The sequence below is a fragment of the Labrus mixtus genome, chromosome 21, assembly GCF_963584025.1.
Source record: "Labrus mixtus chromosome 21, fLabMix1.1, whole genome shotgun sequence".
Classification (NCBI taxonomy): Eukaryota; Metazoa; Chordata; class Actinopteri; order Labriformes; family Labridae; genus Labrus; species Labrus mixtus.
In genome coordinates, this window is record NC_083632.1 from 9,124,506 (window position 1) to 9,145,540 (window position 21,035).

At 39.7% G+C, this 21,035-nt stretch overlaps 1 protein-coding gene across 8 annotated transcripts in view; it reads left to right on the top strand.

The window, feature by feature from the left end:
- LOC132955086 (calcium-activated potassium channel subunit alpha-1a) overlaps positions 1 to 7,088 on the top strand; it is a 90,941-nt gene extending 83,853 nt beyond the window's left edge. For 6 of the 8 annotated variants that reach the window (XM_061027763.1, XM_061027765.1, XM_061027767.1 and 3 more), the window contains 3 exons: positions 108 to 329; positions 3,981 to 4,009; positions 4,823 to 7,088. In XM_061027763.1, the coding sequence (XP_060883746.1) occupies positions 108 to 329; positions 3,981 to 4,009; positions 4,823 to 4,974 (403 nt within the window). In that variant the 3' untranslated portion in view covers positions 4,975 to 7,088. The remainder of the gene's footprint in view (positions 1 to 107; positions 330 to 3,980; positions 4,010 to 4,822) is intronic. The other 2 variants (XM_061027766.1, XM_061027768.1) reach the window with 1 other exon arrangement.
- The last annotated feature ends 13,947 nt before the right edge of the window (positions 7,089 to 21,035 follow it).

A 21,035-nucleotide genomic window follows, 5' to 3' on the forward strand; every position in this document is an offset into this window, starting at 1 on the left:
CAATGTTGTCTTATATTTCAATGCACCAAAATAGATGGAAAAGATTGAAAAAGGCAGGTCTATCTTTATCAAGAACTGTCCACTAGTATGTTCCCTCTTTCCTCTAGGTATGTCATTACCAATCCACCGTATGCGTTTGAGCTGGTTCCTTCAGACCTGATTTTCTGCCTGATGCAGTTTGACCACAATGCTGGCCAGTCCCGAACCAGCCTGTCCCACTCTTCACATTCGTCCCATTCCTCCAGCAAAAAGAGCTCTTCCGTCCACTCAATCCCAACCTCCAACCGCACCAACCGCACCAAAAGCAGGGACTCACGAGACAAACAAAAGTATGTGCCCCTCTAAAGCTCTCTGACTGTCTTTGTCCGTGAACAGTGCCTGCCAAAAGTTTCTGTCCTGTGTGTCCGGAAAGACTGTCACATGCCTGGTCGTCTACGTCTCAATGTTTGTCTGAATGTGTATGTTTGTGTTACTTAATATGTCTTCATGCATTCAGCATCCATCCCTTCACAGTTTAACACAGTGCGTTTAGCCCTCTGAGAAGGGCCAACCTGCATAAGGCAAAATGAAAAACTGTCTTTCCTTTGGACCAGTTGCTATGAGCTCTTATTCTTCATTTTTCCACACTTGTACATTATCTATGCCAAGAACTGCAGTGACATTTTGCCTAGGTTAATACTATATTATTGCTGAGTAGCCTGGGTATAGATGTTTTTTTTCAAGACATTTTATTGAAACATTTCTTGATTTTCATTATTCAATAGAAACCCATTCAATAGCTGTTAAGAAGAGCACGTTATCTTGGCTTTGTTACGGATAAATTCTGTTAGCATCCAATGAAAATTTGCATTTGTTTTATCAGATTCTATAAACTGTATTTTAAAGATTAATAGGAGTTATTCAGAGTTTTTTCATCATTTAAAATATCCTTGGTGTTTTTTGTCTTTAGAGCTTTTACCTGCACACAGTTGAGACATAACTCCCCTACTAAAAGATGATGCTATTTGATAGAATGAGAAGCAAGGACCCTGTGAGCAAACAAAGTATTCTTTTGTATACAGTATGTGTGATATTGGCCAACTTCATATCCCCTCAGAGAAGAAATTGGCAGACCTTTATTCTTATACTGTGCTTTCTTGTGTTTAAGACTCCAATCTCTTTGATAAAGGTCATGGGGTCTCTCGCTCAGCGTTCCAAGTTTTGCTGAGTTGAAACTTGTGGGTTTTTTTTGTTTGAATTTAAGCTAAACCCTTTTGTACTTGAATTGCACTTTAAATACTTGTCTTAAAAAGTTCATAACTTGTCATGTCTATTTAATGCTGAACACCATGTCCTCTTTATGCCTTTTGATTTCCTATAAGACTTTAAATGCTTCACTTAAATGTTATTTGCCACCATGATGTGTTCATTAAGCCGGCATATTTACAGCAAGCTGTTCCAGTTATCAATAAAGTCACACAGCCATTATAATAACAGTGTCCTCACATGTTCATGTCACATGCTAATATAATTTTGTGTTCATTTCAGAAGTCACTTTTGTGAATATTTCGCGAAAACATGTTTTGTACTTGGTTGATTACAAGTATTTATGTTTTTATTAAAGTCTCGAAAATAAGTTACTGCGCATATGTTACATCCTGTACAACAAGTATCATGTGTGCTGAAGGTCATGTTGAAACAAATATAACTACATCATCAGGGAAAAAGAAGATTATATTCCTTAAGTTACCATCACCACCAGCCACCTTTCCCTGCAAAGCCCTAACCAAATCCAATGAATGCCACTTCCTTGGTAGAGCGCAGAGCACAATAGGCTTGTGTTGTTGCAAAAAATACAAACACAGATGTCCCTCCATGACTGAATGCCTCCAAAAGAGCTCTAAAACATCATGGCCTGTTGACTAAGAGACAACTTGTTCTGCAAGCTACAAGACCCCCATTACTATTCTTTCAAGAGAAAAAAAGCTATATTCAAATGAGCAGGAAATATTCACATTGATCAGACGTTCTCAACCAGCACACTGCCATGTTCTCCTTGAGAGGCTGAGCATTATGATACCCCAATATATTAGAGCACATTTTATTCAAATGGTGAAACCACCAACCATCTGACAGTGGATTGGCGTTGTCCCCAATCTGCCACATAACAACAAAGAGGTATACTCAGCATCTTTACCATAAAGACAAATAAAAGTTACCAATGTTACATCCTCCACAAAAGCTAGTAGAGTCACCATTTTCTGCTCGATGAGAACAGTCTGATAGTTTGGCAAATGCTCTTTTGGGTCCACTTAAAGCTCTGCTCACTTACCTGCATACTTGGAAGATAGAGTCCCTCTTGCCCCTGAATGTCTCTATTGATTCAGAAATCTCCTGATCCAAACAAGCCTCTTCAAGTTTAAAGACTCCCTTCACCACTGGTGTTCAACCCAGATGAACTCTAAAAACCCCACTGCATCAGGCATCAATTACATTCTGGCCATAACTCACAAGGTAGCCCTTTCTGCCATCGAGGCAATATTTCTTTCCCTAGAGGCAGAAAGTATTTCTGCAATCTGACTTTACAGAAAGGAACATAAGCAAGATAATCCCACCATCATTTGGCATTTGGGGTTTACCAGACCTGTCTTGTAGCTCACAAACTCTACTTCCTAACCATCGTTACCAGGTGACCACCAGTGAACAACTACATTACTCTCTTTACTCGATCATCTACAAACAGTGGCCAACTGAAATATTATCACCCTAAAGTCGATCATCACTCTTCTGTCCAAGGTGTTCTGGAAATACTGTATGTAGAAGTGTAAACCAAAACTCAAATGTAGACACTTTTTTTGTCCTCTGTTTTTACTTGTGCCAAAGTCCAAATGTAAAGCAATTTGAGGTTTGGATCAAGCAGATGGATATTACAAATAACATCCCTCCAGATTTTACACCCAGCAAAATATAGAGTCTAAAGGTAGCAAACCTTGGTTGGACAAACCAGACCCCATTACTGCTAAAAAAAAATGACAACCTACTGTTTACAGTACATACCTGAAAAGAGCCTATATAACTTTGCAGGATGCAATGTAAAGCGACAACTCAACTAATTTTTAGAGAAAACTTGTATACTAACAGTGCTCAACCAGATATCCATCCCACTCTTGCGCTGAACAACTCATAATTGAACAATCTTCAAGTAACATGGCATTTTGATTATAATTTTCAATGCAGCATCCTGAAAAATTGTAATAGCCGTAACTCAATACATCAAACAAAGCATAGAAGTGTACAAACAGGGAAGATGGTTTACCCCTGTATGATGACTTTTGTCCATTTTTGTGTGTAATTTGATTGTACATACATTTACAGTTTTTTTATATAATTAACACATGCAGAGGATTTTCACAATTGATGCAGATATGCATTCTCCATACTTTCTTATAGTATTGATGTATGGGAAAGTATTCACCAATAAAGTGACCAGTTTACAGCAACAGAATTAATTTAGCAAGCATTCCATGGTTAATAATTGGTGTCACTTTTCTATTAAAATAGCAGCACAAATTCATTTTCATTTCACATTTTACACAAATTCCTGTGTCTGAAAACTCATGATTTGTGCTGAAAAAAATAAATTATATGGCTTACATATTTGGTGTGATCTACATGCTAATTATTGGTTTCTGCCATCTGGAAAATATATTTTTTTGGCACAGGAATGGACAATATGGCTGCTTGACATAAGCTACAGTGATACGATGCATTTTAAAGGCACTTAAAGATTTTCTAGAAGACGTGATACATGTTCTGTTTGACGTTTTTATTTTGTTAGTTCTTGGTTACACCTGGCTGTTCAACTTACACTTCATCCATATGCAATGAGATCACCGGCTGTTTTTATACCTCTGATCATCATTGTGCAGTTTCTGTCATTAATGGTCATGTTAGTATTTCCCATAGAGCTTACATTTAGTCTACTACTTTTTTTCCCAAAGTGCAACAAGGATGAATAGAGTGAGCCAAGGTACGGAAGTGAATGATTATGCATGATGTTAAATAATGCATTGAACACGGTCATGTCCTTGCTGACATTTTGCCCCCTGAATGAAAGCCAAGTAGTGAAGTATTCTAAATGACTGCATTGGGACCGCATGGTTATGACCTATGCAATACATCTCGCTGTAGGATTTGACTGTAGAATGTGTGATTGAATCGCAATGGTTTGATGCTACTTCTCTTTATTCTGGATCAAGCAATGTTGGATGTTTTATTATTGGCAACTTAGCCTGAAGTCATGTTGATGAAAATGCATGACCATGGCCATTGCCAAGTGGATGAATCACCGACCATGTAATGCCAAACTGTTCATTTTAAGACATAAGACAAAAAAGTTGCATCAAGCCAAGAGCCTGAAGCCCAGAATAATGATTAAAAATAAAATATTTCTATGGTTTAAAAGTGAAGTGTTCATTCCTAATTTTGGACAGTGATTATGAGGATGGAGTGTGTTTAATTGTTGACCTGCATGTCGGCTGACCCAATAAAATGGCATGCTTCAATGGCAGTATGGTATTTATGAAACAACATTTCCAGAGTTAAACAACTGGGATAATGTAATAATTATTGATACTTACCTGCCATTAAACATACACCTCTAGGATGTCAAAATGTCTTTTCTAAAATCATTCCGAACTATTTTTTCCTTAAAAATCTACACATTCTCTGAAAGTTCCTTATGCAACTTTGAACTCAAACAAACACTGAAATGTCCTGATTTAGAATTAACTTTTTTCTGTCCCTCCTCTTTGTCTTTTATATGATTTTGGCTCTTTCTCAGAAAAGACATGGTTTACAGATGAACCAGAAAACACCAACCTGAGGACCATGCACATCAAGCCTGTGAATACACTCGCCGTCAACCACGTCAGTCAGTTTCAATCAACAAACAGCTTGATTCATCCCATCAGAGAAGCAGAAGACGAGTGCTGATCCACCGACACCCACTGACACTTGGATGCTTGGGACTCCCAAAGGACTTATTGTGTAGATGTCGGACGGGGACTTATGATATCTTTTCATGTGCAAACATAAATCATTTATTGTCATTGGAAAAGGCAAACCATACTGCTTTTCTCAATCGAATGCTGCAAGCCTATTGTACAAGCTGACTTAGAATCATTATAAAATGTACATGACGACAATCATAATCAAATCAGCTATTAGTTTGTACAGCTTATCTTTAGCGGTGACCAGACTCCATTAGGATTTTGTTCCATTTGTGGGGAATGAGGGTCACTTCACGGGAAACGGCGATGTAAAAATGATTATTATACTTAAGAGGGGATTATAATGGTAACTGGAAGTTTTGCAATTATTAAAGTTGCCTTTTTAGCTGTTAATGAACAACTACTACTGCATTTACTCTACCCAGTGTTACAGAATTACTCTGTACAGTATGTTTAAAAAAAAAAGTGTATTTTACATCCTGCTGCAATCCCACCACAATGGCACTGACAGTGACTGGCTCAGTGATTTCCTTTGCCGTTTGGAAGCTAATTCACAACATTTGTGACAGTTAAAAAAAAAAAGGCCAGTGTCCATGTGTAAATGGCATTTGGCTCCAGCCTTATCTCTATCCATTTATATTTGTCTTATCTTTGCCTTTTTTGAGTCATTTGTTATAAATGTTTTCATGTTTTTGTTTGGTTGCAATGTCCAAAACCCCCAGAAAGAAAAGCTTTTAAGAATATGTAGAGTTTCTCCAGGGGGTAAATAGTTGTTCATCTTTTTTTTTCTAACCCTTTTTTTAATAGCCAAATATGATAGAGCTGTTTTGGTGCACTAGTAGAATAAAACCAAAATGTCACAGTTTCGATTACAAAGCTATTGATTTTCTTAGGGAAAAAAATAGACAGAAAAGCCAAATACTGTGTTTTAGCTTGTCTGTAGGTGAGATGAATGTAAAAGCCACATATCGCATGAAGTGGGCAAGTCCTCCTTTGGCTGTAAGCACTGCCTGACACAGGATTGTCTTGGAGGCTTTTAAGCGCTTGGTTTGAACTCCATGACCAATCTTAATGCTTTAATCAAACATGTTCATGCTTTTTAAAAAAAAACAGCTCTATCATACAAAAACAAATTATTTTGGCTTAGTATGTTCTGCCTGCTTAATAGCATTCATAATTTATTTTACACATGTCTAGAAAAGGACTGTTAATTTATTTTTGTTTAACAAGAATGCAGAGCTACACGTGGTTATTAATCCTGTCTTATTTCGATAATACAACATAGCTATATGGGCACTGTTGTCACTTTACTCAGAATCAATAAAGGGTAAGAGAGGTACAAAAAAAAAAAAAAAAAAAAAAAGCAATCTGCTAAATCTCTAATCCACAGATCATGTGTCACAGTTTTAGCTTTGGATCAATGTTGCATGTACAGAGAGAGGTTGTGACATTTACTGGCACAGAGAACATCCAAACCGTCCATCCCTCAGTGCCAGTAATGTGCCAGGCAGTGCTGAAGCCGAAGGAGGACTCCACAAAGACCCACTGCTGCGAAAAAGTGGCTTCTAGTTTAGTTCCATTGATGCTAATTTGTCTGAGAAACGTACTTTCCTGTTTGCTTTATACCTTCCCGCTCAGAGGCTATACTTTTGAAAACTATAGCCTTTGAATGCTTACATTTGAGGCTGTAATTCCCTGGAGACAACTAGAACTCTAGTCGATAATTGAAGTCTTAATACGATTTTTTTAAAGGACCCATTGTTGATAGCAGAGCATTATAGCTATTCATTTGTATGTAATATTGAAAGACATCTGTAAAGCTTAATGTAAAATATTAATTTCTAGTGTGTTCATGTTTGATTGGTATCTGTGGGGGTTGAGAGACATTTGGCATTGCGGTCTAGTTTGTATGATTTTGTGATTTTATTTTAGCACATTGACTTGTGTATACAATGACTGTGCTAAGTTGATATTTCTGACTATGTCATAATACCTACCAATGCAGTTTATTGTCTTGTACAAATAGGCTTGTACATAAAATTGTACATGATTTCATTTTGTATTTTCACAAATTAAAGCTGATGTTATTGTGTTCTACATTTGTTTTTACATCCTTTTCTATAGCTACACTTTAGGCCACATTGTAAACATCGGTCAATCAAAAAGCAGCTATATATGAAGTCTGAGAGACTTTGGTGCATGCTCTGGATAGAGGCTTATAAAATCACCCTCCACATGCTCATGTTGGGTATGGACAGGACCCATCGTGTTGCTTGTTAATGATTTTACACATCACAGCACAGTGGGAGACTGTCAGCACGCCAATAATATTTACAGACTAACACCTCGCAGAGAGGCCGCTCTATTTCCTGATGTCCCCGCCAGCGGCAGTGTCACCTTCTTAGTAAACAAACACGTGCAGCCACAACAGCAAAATACTCTGTGGTTAATGTAGCCTGAAGACAAAAGTAAATATGCACTTATTTCATGTATTAATGAAAGTTTATTTGCAGAGATTTAATGAATAGGATAATACGCTTCATGAACATAATTATATGCATGCTCTGTTAGATTATGTCAACAACTATCTCAATAATTACATTTAATTGTCAAACAATCGTGCATAAAAGCTCATAAAGAACGAGTTCAGCAGTGACATTTTTAAAGAACTTAGAGGCGCAACGGTTTGAGTAATTATTGGCAGAAATAGTCTTGTTCAAACGACACTGACAAACACAAATGTTGTAGCTGAAGGGATTTTAAACTGAAAATCAAGAGAAGAAATAAAGGGGCGGACCAGAACTTTAAAAAAAAAAAAAAAAAAAAAAAAAAAAACAGCTCGAATGTCATCTAACCAAGTCCTCAGAAAGTGTGCCGATCATTGAAGCCAATTTTACATTGTGGCCAAATCTGGTATTGTAGCGTCACATGATGCCATTGGGCCCACACATACTTACCCATAAGAGACATCTATACATCAGCAGATACATTTTTTTTTTAGGTACATCAACTTGCCAATACAAACACATAAATTATTCTTTTTTAACAGTCATAATCTGTAAAATGCAATTAAATTCTAATTCCGAGATATTTTGTAGACGTGATGAACACAGATCAGGGGCATGGGACAGTGACTCCAAGTGCGCATCTCTATTGACCCCAGTAACTCGGCAGATTCGGGTACTTCTACACACGGAAGTCAGAGTTTTTTTTGCTTCATGAGCAGCTCATTGGAATGAACAGGGCTCTTCCTCCAATGCTGTAAATATATAATATAAATGCATCTAACCATATCAAGTTATGTCTGCAAAGCATCTTGATTCCTTCAGAGCTCATTTTATTAGAGAAATTCATAGTCCCATGTCTGTGTACAGGGAAAACATGTATGAAACTAGTATTTTTTATCTTCAGCTTACTTTTGTTTGAGAATAACCAGCACAAGGTTTCACAATTTCTTGTTCTTGTTATTTGAAGTGTCTGAAACCTATGCCGGGAGGTAGGCGACAGATGAAGTGACCAACAGCATGCTGCCAAAACAGCTTTTTATTATTGTTAAAAAACTCTACTTTCACATGCACAGGAATAAATCAGCAGAGACGTAAGAGGTATCACTTTGTCCACAGGTTTAGCAAAAATCCACAAAATAGAAATCGTCTCACAGCAGCTTTAAAGAAATGTCCATTAATTCAGTACTACTGGTTGCAACCGTAATGGGCTTCTCTGTTGTGACTGATAGAAATGCATTTCTACAATTTTGTAAATTAAAATGTGTGAGATTTAAATAACATGTGACGTTCAGTCTGAAAAACTGAACTTTTCTGCCTGAAAGATACACCTTAAACATCATTTCTGCAGTAACTACTGTACATGTAGCGATCAGATCTACTGGGCTGTGCATGTACACACGCGCATGTACACACAAACCCATGTTCCCCTCTGAGAACATCTCCTGTCCCACTGTGCAGGCTTGGCTGGTGATAATAGTTTCCATGACAATACAACACTCCAAGTGCATCAATGCCAGCCTGGATAAACAGTGATCCTTTACCAAAACAAGGGGGTCATTACGGCAGCTTGTCAAATCAATGTTGAGAGTGTCCTCGCTGATTAAGGCGTCCCCTCTCAGTCCTGACACAGTGTCAATACTGGCTGGCCTGTGGCGGCACACTCCCATGATTGGACTGAAATGCCTATCAGTCAGGCAGCTGAGCTGGACTAATGATTCCCTGTGCTGCCTATTAGAGTGACATGACAATTTAATCCTGTGGGCCCGGCAAGGAAAAAGTGACCTTGGTGCTTTATATTGAGGCTGAGGTAAATTGACAAGAGCAGATAAATCTTTACCTTGGGCTATTAACAGAATTAAAGAACAACAACAAAAGAAGAAGGTCCTCTCTTTTAGTTTTTGTTCTGCTTGACTCTGCCTCTCCAAACACTATATAAAGTCCTTTAAAACCTCCAGATAATCCTTCAAATAAAACAACAATAAACTATGACTGAATCATTAAAACATGTATTTGTATCATCATTGATACAGTGCTTATGAGTCAAACAAAAGCCATAGGTTGAATTCTTCTCCTCTTTCCTGTCGGGCTTGAATATTGAGAGTGAATATTGCTCCAAGCTCAAGGTTTTTCAGATGTTCAAAGCCATTCCAGCATGGCCCTGGGGCGAGGTATATTGCCTTGGACATCTATCTTAAGGCTATGAGAACATTGTCTACATGGTTGGAAAAAGGCCATGTGTTTACACAGATGTTTCAAGCTTTTAGCACACAGATCTTCCTGTAGCGCGCTGCAGCACCATCTTTTGTGCCAAGGGCCATATACATTTTGCATTAGTTTACCCTTTGATACAGAAATGAAGGAGGGCAGGAGGGCGGCTAGGCTTGCACGCAGTGTTTAAAGAAAACTAAAGATTTTCAGCACAGTCACTTGATTTATTTCTAAAAATCTGAGTTACATTGAGGACACTTTGCTGTTAGAATTTCTGCTTAATGCTTCATTTGTACCTTCTTTTCTTAATAGTTCTGCAAGTTGACCTGCACACTGAGAGACATGTTGTGCCTTTTCTAAGGGCATGTTGTGTCTCTCCACAATTCTACTGTAGAAGCAGAAATCAAATGGCAAAAAGGGAAGAATTTCATCCCTTTTCTAAGGACAGATGCAAGGCAATTTGCCTGTGAGGCACCATTGCTGCACTGACCCTTTATGTTCCCCGTAAAGGTCAACATTCCCTTTTCTTTTGTTTCAGTCCACGCATGCATAAATCAAAGCTCTTGGCTATTTCCATCTTTGAAGTGGGAAACACCACTCATCAAAAGCAAAATATAACCTGCATGATAAAGACTAATGCTACATTAATATAATAACATGTGCTGTGGATGATGTTAGATGCATGTTTTAATAAGTCACAAATAAGCACAACACATGTTTGTGGCTGGTTTACAAGATAAATGCTTGCAGTGAAGATCATTTGTTTTGCTAAATTGTAATTCTACACATTTAAAATCCAATTTCTTCGCTTCCGCGTAAAGAAATTAGCAGTAACAAACAGCGAACAGATGGCCCCATCCCATAACATCACTTCTCAGCCCAAGTTGTAAACATGATTTACAATTTGCAAGATATTATTTACTGTGATTCATGTTTGTGTCAGCTCCACACTGGAGGTTAATAGAAATGCCAGCATGCTCGCTGATTTACTTAGTAAAATTTTCATTCCAAGGTTCAGGTTCAGAAGATTGGAGTCAGAGAGAGTTACAGGATTCATGCATTATGCAGAAGAAGCTGACACGACCTTCAGCCATCACAGCCATCTCTATATATCACAGTGGGCTTGACCCTCCCAAGGCCGGAAGGAGGATTTGATATATTTAACCACTACGGCTATTAAATTACTCACATTCTGTAAGAGCTGAAGATACAGCTAGCAACATAGAGGCAGTTTCACTTTGATTAAAAGCGGTTTACACTTTGTATTTGCCTTTTACTGCAGGTGATGTTTCAGCAATAAGGAAGAAATTCATAAGTCAAACTCAAACTAAATCAACATATAAATCTCCCGCATGGCCCTACTGATTTTACGCCTCACATTATGACTCCACCATATGTCGACCATATGTAGAAATAAAGTGGAAAATCTGCTCCTGCTGTTTGATACTGAACACATCATAAAATGATAGGAAATAAAGTGCTGTTTTAGAGGCTGAGGTCCATTTTAATATAATTGGCTTTAGAATTATTTATGACATTAATTGCCACATTATCGACTGGCTGTCAGCTCCTTGGGCTCGCAGTCCATTCTTCTTCACAAAGAGCGCCAGCTCAGCCTAAAGTCCACTGACAAGCTAATTATACCATCTTCCCTCTCAGTGATAAATGTCACTAATGTGGATCTGGCCCAGAAATAAGACTCTGCAGTCACCTCAACTGGGAAAGTCTCGCACTGCAGCCAGGATCTTTAGATAGGGCCGCTTCAGTCTTCATCATTTCCTGCTGAATCGAGTGAGCTTCAAAACATCAAAGCACTAATTGTAAATAGACTAACCCACTAAAAAAACCTTTCAGACATGAGACGAGGGAGGCAGTGTTTTCGCCTTTTCTTCCTAAAGCAGGCTGTTTGATTTCATTAAGGTGTGCAGAATCACTCATTGTGTGAGTGGACAGCTATTTGTTTGCACCATCTGGTGTCACTTGCTTGTTCCTTGTATGTTACATTGAGGTGTAAGAGCCGGGGTTCCCTCAAGTTGAAGTGGAGCTAATGAAAGGAACAGAAATTACATATTTGAATACGTCACTACTTAGGGCCAATAGCAACCAAAAAGCAGGGACTCCGTGTTCACATGCTTTATGAGTGTGTCTGCTATACCTGCTAAAGCACGGTGGCTACTAGAGCGTTTCAAGAGCTGCAATGGTTTTCGCTAACGCTTGCCGGAAGGAATCAGGGACTGTAAAGGTGTGTTTGGAAAGCTCACAGTCAGAGGTGCTGCTTGTCAACAGGCAAGGCACACAACTTCTTGGGGCTCCAGACCAGTAGGGGGCCCCAAAGCAGTGGCCGAAAATGTGCAAATTTTGCAATGACGGTAGGAAACCTCCCTAATGAGGCCCCATCTGACAGCACTTAGGGTGCATCCGAATTGTCCCTCCTATCCCCTTTCACTATCCACTTCACTTTAACCCCGGGGAAAAAGTCATGAGGTTAAGGAAAGATGTCAGGAGAATTCATAAAGGACTTAGGGAAAGGCGATCTCGTTGCTCTGACAATTCGACCACATTTCCACGAGGCCACGTCATTAAATGCGACGGGCCGGCGGAGGTTAATGACGTGAGTCCGCCGTGGTGAAACTACAATGTTCAGAAAATGGACTACAAAAAGATCATCTAAAAAACTTTCCCCTGTGCCTTCCTGCTGGTGAAATAATCCTAATCACCAAAAGGTTGGGATTGAAATAAAAGCAAACCAGGCTACAAGTAACAAAAGTGAAACCATCACCTTCCTGTCCACTCAGAAATCAACATCAAAATAAGCATGATTGAAATTAAATGTACAACTGCACAAAGCATTCTTAAGTGAATGAAATATGTTCAATAAAACATCATCTGGATAAAAATGTCTGCTTATCCCTTCATCCCTTACATGATCTGAGCCCCTTTATGGTCATCGTTAATGTTCGTGAACGGTCGGATGCGCGACTCGCTTTAAATGTTGCAGCCGCAAGGAATTGTGGGGCGGCATATCTCATCTCCTTTCGTAAAGGACGGTCCAGTGTATCCTATGCTAAAGGAGGTTATAAAGGAAGCACTGACCCACCTTTCCTTAGCTTTTAGAGAATTCGAACGGCTCTTATCATGGCCGCCACTTAAATGCTTCCGGGTCATTTCACTCAGTTAGGAATCTTCCTGAGCAAAAATGACAATTCGAACGCACCCAGACTCTCGTTACCCTGCTGAACACTGGTTGGAGGGCGCTGGTTCGATGACCCCCCAGTTGATTTTTGCCTAGGGTCCTAACAGACTCTAGAATGGCCACTGCTCACAGTAGGAGAGCATAAGGACAACCTCAGCACAATATTTGGTGGCCACATAGTTACTTTTTTTTGACACATTTAAATTTTAGTGATGAACCCTGCTGACCACCTTAAGATATAGGCCTTACGATAGGCCCACTTGCAAACTGTTGGCAAGTTGATAAGATTCAAACAAACATCTGTTAAAACAAAGATCACAGAGACGTATTTTCGGAATGTGCTGGATTACATGTCCAAAGAATGCTCCAAAAATCTAAATATCTGGTGTATGTACATCTCTTAATTTGACTGTGATCAATTCATAAAAAGCCTTATTTGGAATATTGAAATAGAGAATCGTGTTGACATTCCAAGTTTGAAATACCAACTTTTATATATTTTACATATTTGAATTTATAGTTTAAATAAGTGTGTCTGTAAATGTAGTCATTGCAGAAGAGAGTGTGCCTGAAGGTTTTAGCTTTTACAACCTGACACTGTCCCAGTTACAAACCTATACTTGTACTTCTCAGCCCTCATTCTGTCCTTCGATTGCATTATCCATATATTTGAGAGACATACAGTAAGTATACCTATCATCTATAAATTGCTGATTATCTGGATTGTTTCACTCACCTTTATGTTTTAAGGCAAGCGAGAGCAACATCCAAATCGTCCTGTCATCACTCCTCCCCCAAAATGTGTTGCATGTATTCCTTTTTTAATAATGCTGTTTACATATTCAGACTTCACTTAGGATGCATCCTGACAACAATGAGAGCTGACACATACCAAACTTGGTATGTCCCAGAGCCATCTTCAGTGGCTGGGACGCTGTCAGCTCCACCTACATCAGCGGCACTGTCTCAATAGGAGCGCGACACATGTCACAAACTTTTACATGTCTGCTCTTTTCAGCATCGTGCGTCTGCAGCCCGAAGATGGAATTTTATGCATATCAAAATGTGTCTATGAAAAATGGTCAGAGTAAGCTGTATTTGTAGCAATATTGGCTTTATGTCAACTAAAAATCTTCTACTTTATTAAGACTCTTAAGCTTAATTGAACCACTTGATCAATATAATTAAATATTCTTAACATGTATGCTTTGTATCTTTTTCATTATCTGATAAATTCCTGATAATTAAGGGCATAATAATATCAGCGGTGCTGGGCCGTTTGAGGGGAAAGCCATCTCTGGTGATAGTGTGCAGGCAGACCCCACATCTGATCTTTGACCTTCTTTGATCAGCAGTTTTGGCAAGGCAATCCATCATGGTGCTCTTACTGTCAGAGGAGGTGCCTGGCTGCAGCTGTGTGTCACCAGCTAAGAGAGGCTGCTTAAAGGCAATCATGTCAACCTCCACGCGGCTGCTCAGACTCGCAGATTGAAGGAGGACTTGACAGGGCCAGAAGAGTCAGCTGAAGACACTGCGGGGCTGTGTCTGATTGCTCTGTGGACAAGAAAAGTGATGGTTGATTTTATCCTCTGCCAACAACTCACTGAATCAAATATAAATGAGTTGAATATCAACAAAAGAAAACCCAACCTTTATGCTAAACCAAAGCGTTTTTCCTGAGACCCTAATTATAGATTCTCAGTACGACCAAAAATAAGAATTCAGTTTTAATTTTGAATACATTTTACTATGTGTAAACCATTCTATACATGGAAGAAATCAGTTGCTAGTGATCTAAAGCTGCTCTGTTTAGCACTACACAACGACAGGATATGAACCATTTTTTTTAAAAGTCTGACCTTCAAAATATGATTCCCGCCTCAGGACAATGTCTAGACAGACAGATTGGGTTCTCTTTGAAGGGATCACAGGCTGAACGAAGTAAGCTGCTGAGCAATGAATATATCATAAAACTTTGCAATTAAAAGAAATGTGAAATGCTGATATTATTTTAAGGATTTCTTATTCCAGTTTCAGGGAGATCTTTCCTTGTGAAAATGCACCAAAAACAACAAACCCAGGGGGGGGATGAATTATATTTACATGCTCAGGAAAACACTAGATGAGGGTATTTTGCCCAAGGCAGGAAAATGATATTGCAGAGACATATACTTTGTATATTTTGGAAAAAAAGGTGGAATTATATGCTTTAGGCGACCTCCTGAAAAGCAGGTATACGGTTGTATTTTGCACACAAAATGCCACTTGTCAGATCCTGCAGAATGAAGATACATCCTGGTGTAAATAAGGTGACTGATATTCTGATTGTATCCTGATGGGAGAGCAGATAGCATTTTCTGCCCTTACTTTTATTCAGACACCGAGTGCATTAACGGTAACACAGGGCCTGACTTTGAGACAAAGAAGCTGAGTGACGGCCTGCTGACTGCAGCTTCGAGTGTGCAATAACATGATGTGAAAGGACATTGTCAGGAGGCGCCGAGACGAGCCCAGATTGTACATAGTGACAGAAAACAGAGCTGAGGACAGAGATACTGGTGCCATATTAGTGGCCGGCATATTCAAACACCATCCTTGAGCCTAAGCAAACTTGACATCACCTCCAATGGCTTCAAAGTGTTCGCTCCCCTCCACCACCAACACCAGCCGCCCCCACTTCTTCTTTTTGTGTGTAGCCAGCTCTCCCCTCTGATGTGTCTCCAGATTCTGCTCTCCCTCTCTCGTATACAGAGAGTTACCGGCAGGCCCGTTCTACCAGGACGTAAGGAGAGGGAGGGGGCGGGGTGCCTCGGCCTGCGGACACCCCCAGTCAATCTACATTTGGTCACCGCGTCGGGAAGTGTGCTCATTTTTTCCGATATCTGAGCTACTTGAGGTGATCCGAACACTGAAGTGTGAGGAGCTGTCACCTTGCATAAAGATCTGCGCCAGCAAGAGATGTGTGGCTCCTGATATGCTAAGAGGGGAGAGGAGGAAAGGGGGGAGTGGAGGTTCCTACTTTCTGATTGGCTGTGAGGACACTTGGGACCCTATAAGAGCAGAGGAGGGAATTTATTCAACTCTGTCCGTCTTGGGAGTAGAGGTCAGCGGGAGAGGAGGCAGCTAATCAGCAGACCCCTGCAGTCTCAGGGCAGACTCACGCTGTTTGTGGGCCAAATATGACGGAAATATTTGAATGCTGCGTTAAAATATCAACAAGAAGCCGAGACAATTGATGATTTTCAAAATAGGTGGAACAGAAGAATTAATACTCAGGGTATTCCGTTTTTTTTAAGCGGGCTGGACTTTACTTATCAGTAGTGAGTGTATTACTGTACATACAGCATGGCCTGTGGATGGAGGAGCTATAGAGTACCAACACAGAAGCTAAGATATGATCCTGCTGCGATTAGCTTTGCTAAAATGTAAAAATCCATACTTAGCTAGCAACAGTGACACAACTCTGCTTCTGCTGTGGTCATAGTTCCAAAGACATAAATGTGAAACCACTGCAAAATAATCCAGCTAGACTCTTGCTAAGAGTCACGGATTTATCTAACCATCTACCATTACACTACATAGAATATTGGATGAAGGCTGAGTGATGTCACCAAATTTCTAAAGGGTTGTTTTGGAAGCCATGGCAGTTGCCATGTTGGAAATGCTGACTCTATCAAACCTTCAGTCAACCTAACGACAGGCAAAGAGCTGGAGCTGAGGCAGACCTGAAGCCTCGTGAAGAAAGCGCGGCTGTTTGCAGTCAGATCAGTTACGTCCCTAATTATGCATAACTTGTACCACGCTGTGAACGAGTTCATTTCTGCGGTAATATATTATTTCGGTAAAATCTGACGTTTTAGGAGTGTGTCAGGAACTTCCAGGTCGTTTGGAAACCCAAGGAACTGTACCTTTTTTTCATCACCTGAGGTTGCCGCTTGGCCAGTACTGTATTCCTTTAAAACTCTGAATGGCACTATTTGTTTTAGCCCTGAGTTGTGACTGGAAGGTGTCCTGTAAGCCTGCCCAGCGGCAGTGGAGGGCACCGCTGTTTGTACTCTACAGGCCATTAACAGTTCACTCCACCTCCTCCAGCAGGGCAGCAGCAAGGGAGAGGGAAGCATCAGTGCAGGAGCTTACCGACACACAGAAAAAAAAAACATGGCCACAGGCAGGGAGGCTGGAGAACACGCTCTGAGTAAAGTTAGCAGCTGTGCAGGCTGTGTGTGATAAAGTGCAGCTCGCTGTAAATACACTCTGGGGCTCCCCGCACAGCTGGCGACCGTAGGTTACAGTTGTGAAAGATGGAGTGCAGGAAAGGGAGTGTGGGAGGATGAGACGGATGAGAGGGAAGCAGAGCGTGTGTCTACACATCATCTGTCTCAGGTTGTAGTGGGGGTTCAGGGCCGAATTCACAAGAACAATGAAGTTGATGAGGAGGAGGGTAAGACATTGTTATTGTGTCAGTGTAAGTAAGAAAAGAGAAAACATATGTGACATAACTGCGCATCTGCAGACAATCAAAGAGGCTAAGCATGAATGTATGGAAGTAATTTGGCTCTAGATGCAGAATGTAGAAACATGCAAGCGAACATAAGAGCGGTCATCTTCTATATTTATTTGATATTTTTAAATTGTTTATAAATACATTTTTTAAATATTAAGTTTTTAGATTATTTGTATAGGGAGAGAGAGAGAGAGAGAGAGAGAGAGAGAAAGAGAGAGAGCGGAAGAACGTGGGAGAGAAGCCGCAGGTCCTGCTTGAAGGACTATAACCTCTAAACATGGGGCACGACCTGACCGCTAGGCCCCCACTTATTTTATATTTTTAAATGTCATGTCATGCGATTTTGTACTGTGGAGATAATATGAAGTACAACACACTTGTACACAGATAATCTGATATATATGCAAGAAACAACCAGCAGCTTAAATCAGCTCTGGGCGTCAGGAAGAGGTATTCAATGAATTTTATGAACATTTACAATATCAACTAACCCACAGAGCTAGCTTTAGAGCTAGCTATGTGCTCTTCTGGGTTGAGAAAAAGTCAACCAATGTTGTAAGTGTACATAAATCCATTTAGATCTTTACACTTTACACAAATTCTGTAATTCAGTTGTGTTATGTGTTATCCTAATAATCACTATAAACTGTCATGAATCAGCTCAGATCAATGTTTTGTAAAATATAAACCAAACCTAATGTGTCAACATATGTTATATATTCATAAAGAACAGAAGTCCATCATCTGACATACTTGATAAACTGAATCATATCGGAGATGCTACTTTGACATAATGATGGATTTTATGCAGCTAGAAAAACACATTGTTTACAGACAGATGTGTGTCAGCTCCACGTTAAATGGTGCAACATTTCAAGGACTTGTGACGTATAATGAAGCGTTACTTTGGCCTGCTTAATGTTAATATAGAGAACATCTTTCATCCAAAACAACCAATATGAGTGGACTGAACTATTACTTTAGATCATAAATCATTCATTTCCTCTGTTGTTTTTGCTGATATCCTCCTTCTCCCAAAGGAAATGTGGAGGCACAGCTGATAAAGTTATGCAGACATTTATTTTTCACTTCCAGTGATTTAGCGTGACTGTGCTTGTCATCATGATTTAGCGGCGATGCAGTCTGCATTCTGTTTATTGTGACCAAACAAGTGCAGTGCCTGCATGCTTTCAACTTCGGGCTTATTGATTAAAGTTTTAAATGGTTGCCATATTACCCAGGGACTGCTGGGAGATTAATCTGCACCGATGTTCGCCTGTAATTCATTAGCCATTTAGACAGCTCAACCACAAGGACTCTGTCTTCAGATGAAAGGCCATTTTTCACACTGTGGAGGCATGAAGGCAAGCTAGAGCCTGCTAACAGTGATGCACAATACATTTCATGTTATAAAAAAGATTCATTGGAAGACTGAGGGTGATAATGTTTTAGATTTAAGCTCATTGTCTATATGGTACAGACTATCATCATCATCCTCTTTGTTCGCTTTGGCTGGAAAATCTTTGATAAATCCACAATATGAAGCACCAGGTGGATACAAAAACAGATCTACAGGGATAAAGATTCTTTATCAAACCTTATATGGAATTTCTCTGCCCCCAAATAGCCAAATAAATCTATGAACGCATCATAAAACCAAACATTCACCTCTTGAATTGAAGATAAATTATTAACTTGTGCAAAGCTCATGAATATTTTTGTCCACAGCATGAACAGCGGTTGGTGTCAGACGCAGACTTACAGACTCGGCTAGAGAAATACTTGATTTCTGAAAAAAAATAAAAAAATAACAAACTGACATCTGGAGACAAAACAAGGAATCTGCCCATGAACATGGAGACTGAGCTGGCTGTGTATGAAGGCAAGTTATGTCCTGAGGCTTTGGGTCAGCAGTCAATTAAATTATCACACCAAAGTGAAAGACTTTTAAAATCCCCTTACTGAATAATGGCTGTCAGACACTCTGTATCATCCATGATGTTCTGCAAAAAAGGTTGCAGCAATGGGATTAGGGCTTGATCCTCAGCTACTGCTGTGCCCAGTCTCAAATGACTATCCTCTTATCTCAAGGCAACAGAGCTACATTATGTTATGTAGCGACTTCGTCAAGATAGAATGGATGTCATTGAAATTAATTTAATCTTCCTTAAATTAGCTGCAGACTATGAGCCCTCGCAGTCAGAATTTATGTCCTCCAGAATTCAATTTCCTCCGTGCTGTGATATGCTTTTATCAGTTGGTAACTATTCGGTGGCCTCCAATAATGAGAGCTGTCACAGAGACCAGCAGCGGATAGTGTTTGATGGCGACCATCTTGTGACCACTGGAGCTGTCGCCCACATCTAGGGATGTATTAAAAAAAAAAAAAAAGTCTTGAGGGTTCCCAGATTTACGCAGCAGCTTTCTATAAAGCAGCTTTGGTTTCAGTATCAGATGTTCATCAATCTGGAGTCACTTTAATCCAGTTATAAGTCTTTAGACCAGTGGATTGTATCAGAGATGTATTCATGGTTGCTGGAATGAAGTAAGGGTATCTGATTTTGGAAATGGTTCCAGAAGAATTATGCAACTATCAATCAACTGATAAAGCTACAGTAGAGATTTATGTTTATGTAATGTTTAAGTGGTTCATGTAATTGAGTGTCCTAACACACAGTGTGCACCTTGGGCTTTTGTGTGCCTTTATTGGAGATACAGAACAGTAGATAAAGTCAGAAATCGGGGAGAGAGAGAGAGTGGGGAATGACATGCAGGAAAGTAGCCACAGGTCTGATTCGAAAAAAAGATTTGAACCTGTGGCTAATCACTGCCGCTCGATTCTAGTATTTTCGCACACCATCCCCGACTGGTTGGATTTATTTATTCATAGAGAAATAAATGAATAAATCAAACTGCTGTCTATTGGTCTTCCGGCATGGCGAGTGGTCCAAATTTGTCCTCGTAGCGCCCGGCGATGTTCTTGTAACGACCATATTGCATGCCAATGGTCAGCCCAAATATTCTAGTTCCTGCCTTACATAAGTACATATTAGTTGCTTGTTTATGTATCATATTAAGGTATTCGATCCATATCATATCTTTCTGGTTCTAAGGCGAGAAACGTCAATGTTGTCTTGATCTTTTGGATCTACATTTTTCCAGTATTTATTCATAATTTTAAAGACAACATCAATCAATTGAATTATGGAAAACCAGATTCCATATCATTGGGTGGATTCATGCACATATCAGAGTCTTGAAATGTAACCCTAACCCTAACATTAAGTTGAAAGTTTTTCTTTAGCAAAGATGAAACCTTACTGAGGTAAAGACAATATAAGAGATTGCTTAAAGAACAGACTTCTGCCTGACGGAGACAGTTATCCATTTTGAAGTGATATAAGCTTTGCCATGGGTTCCTCTCTTGAGAAAAATCCCAAATGTCACTTCTTACCTGAGATGTAAGGTGCCCACCCGGCTTCCTGGTCCCCGTTATTACTTTCATCTCGTCTCAGCTCCTGATGCTTAATCAGCGAGTACCTGAGGGTGCTGCTACGTCTCTAAACTCTGATTCGATGTGGCAAGGAGACAGAAAACAGGGAAGAGGGGGGACAGAAATAAAAGAACAAGGG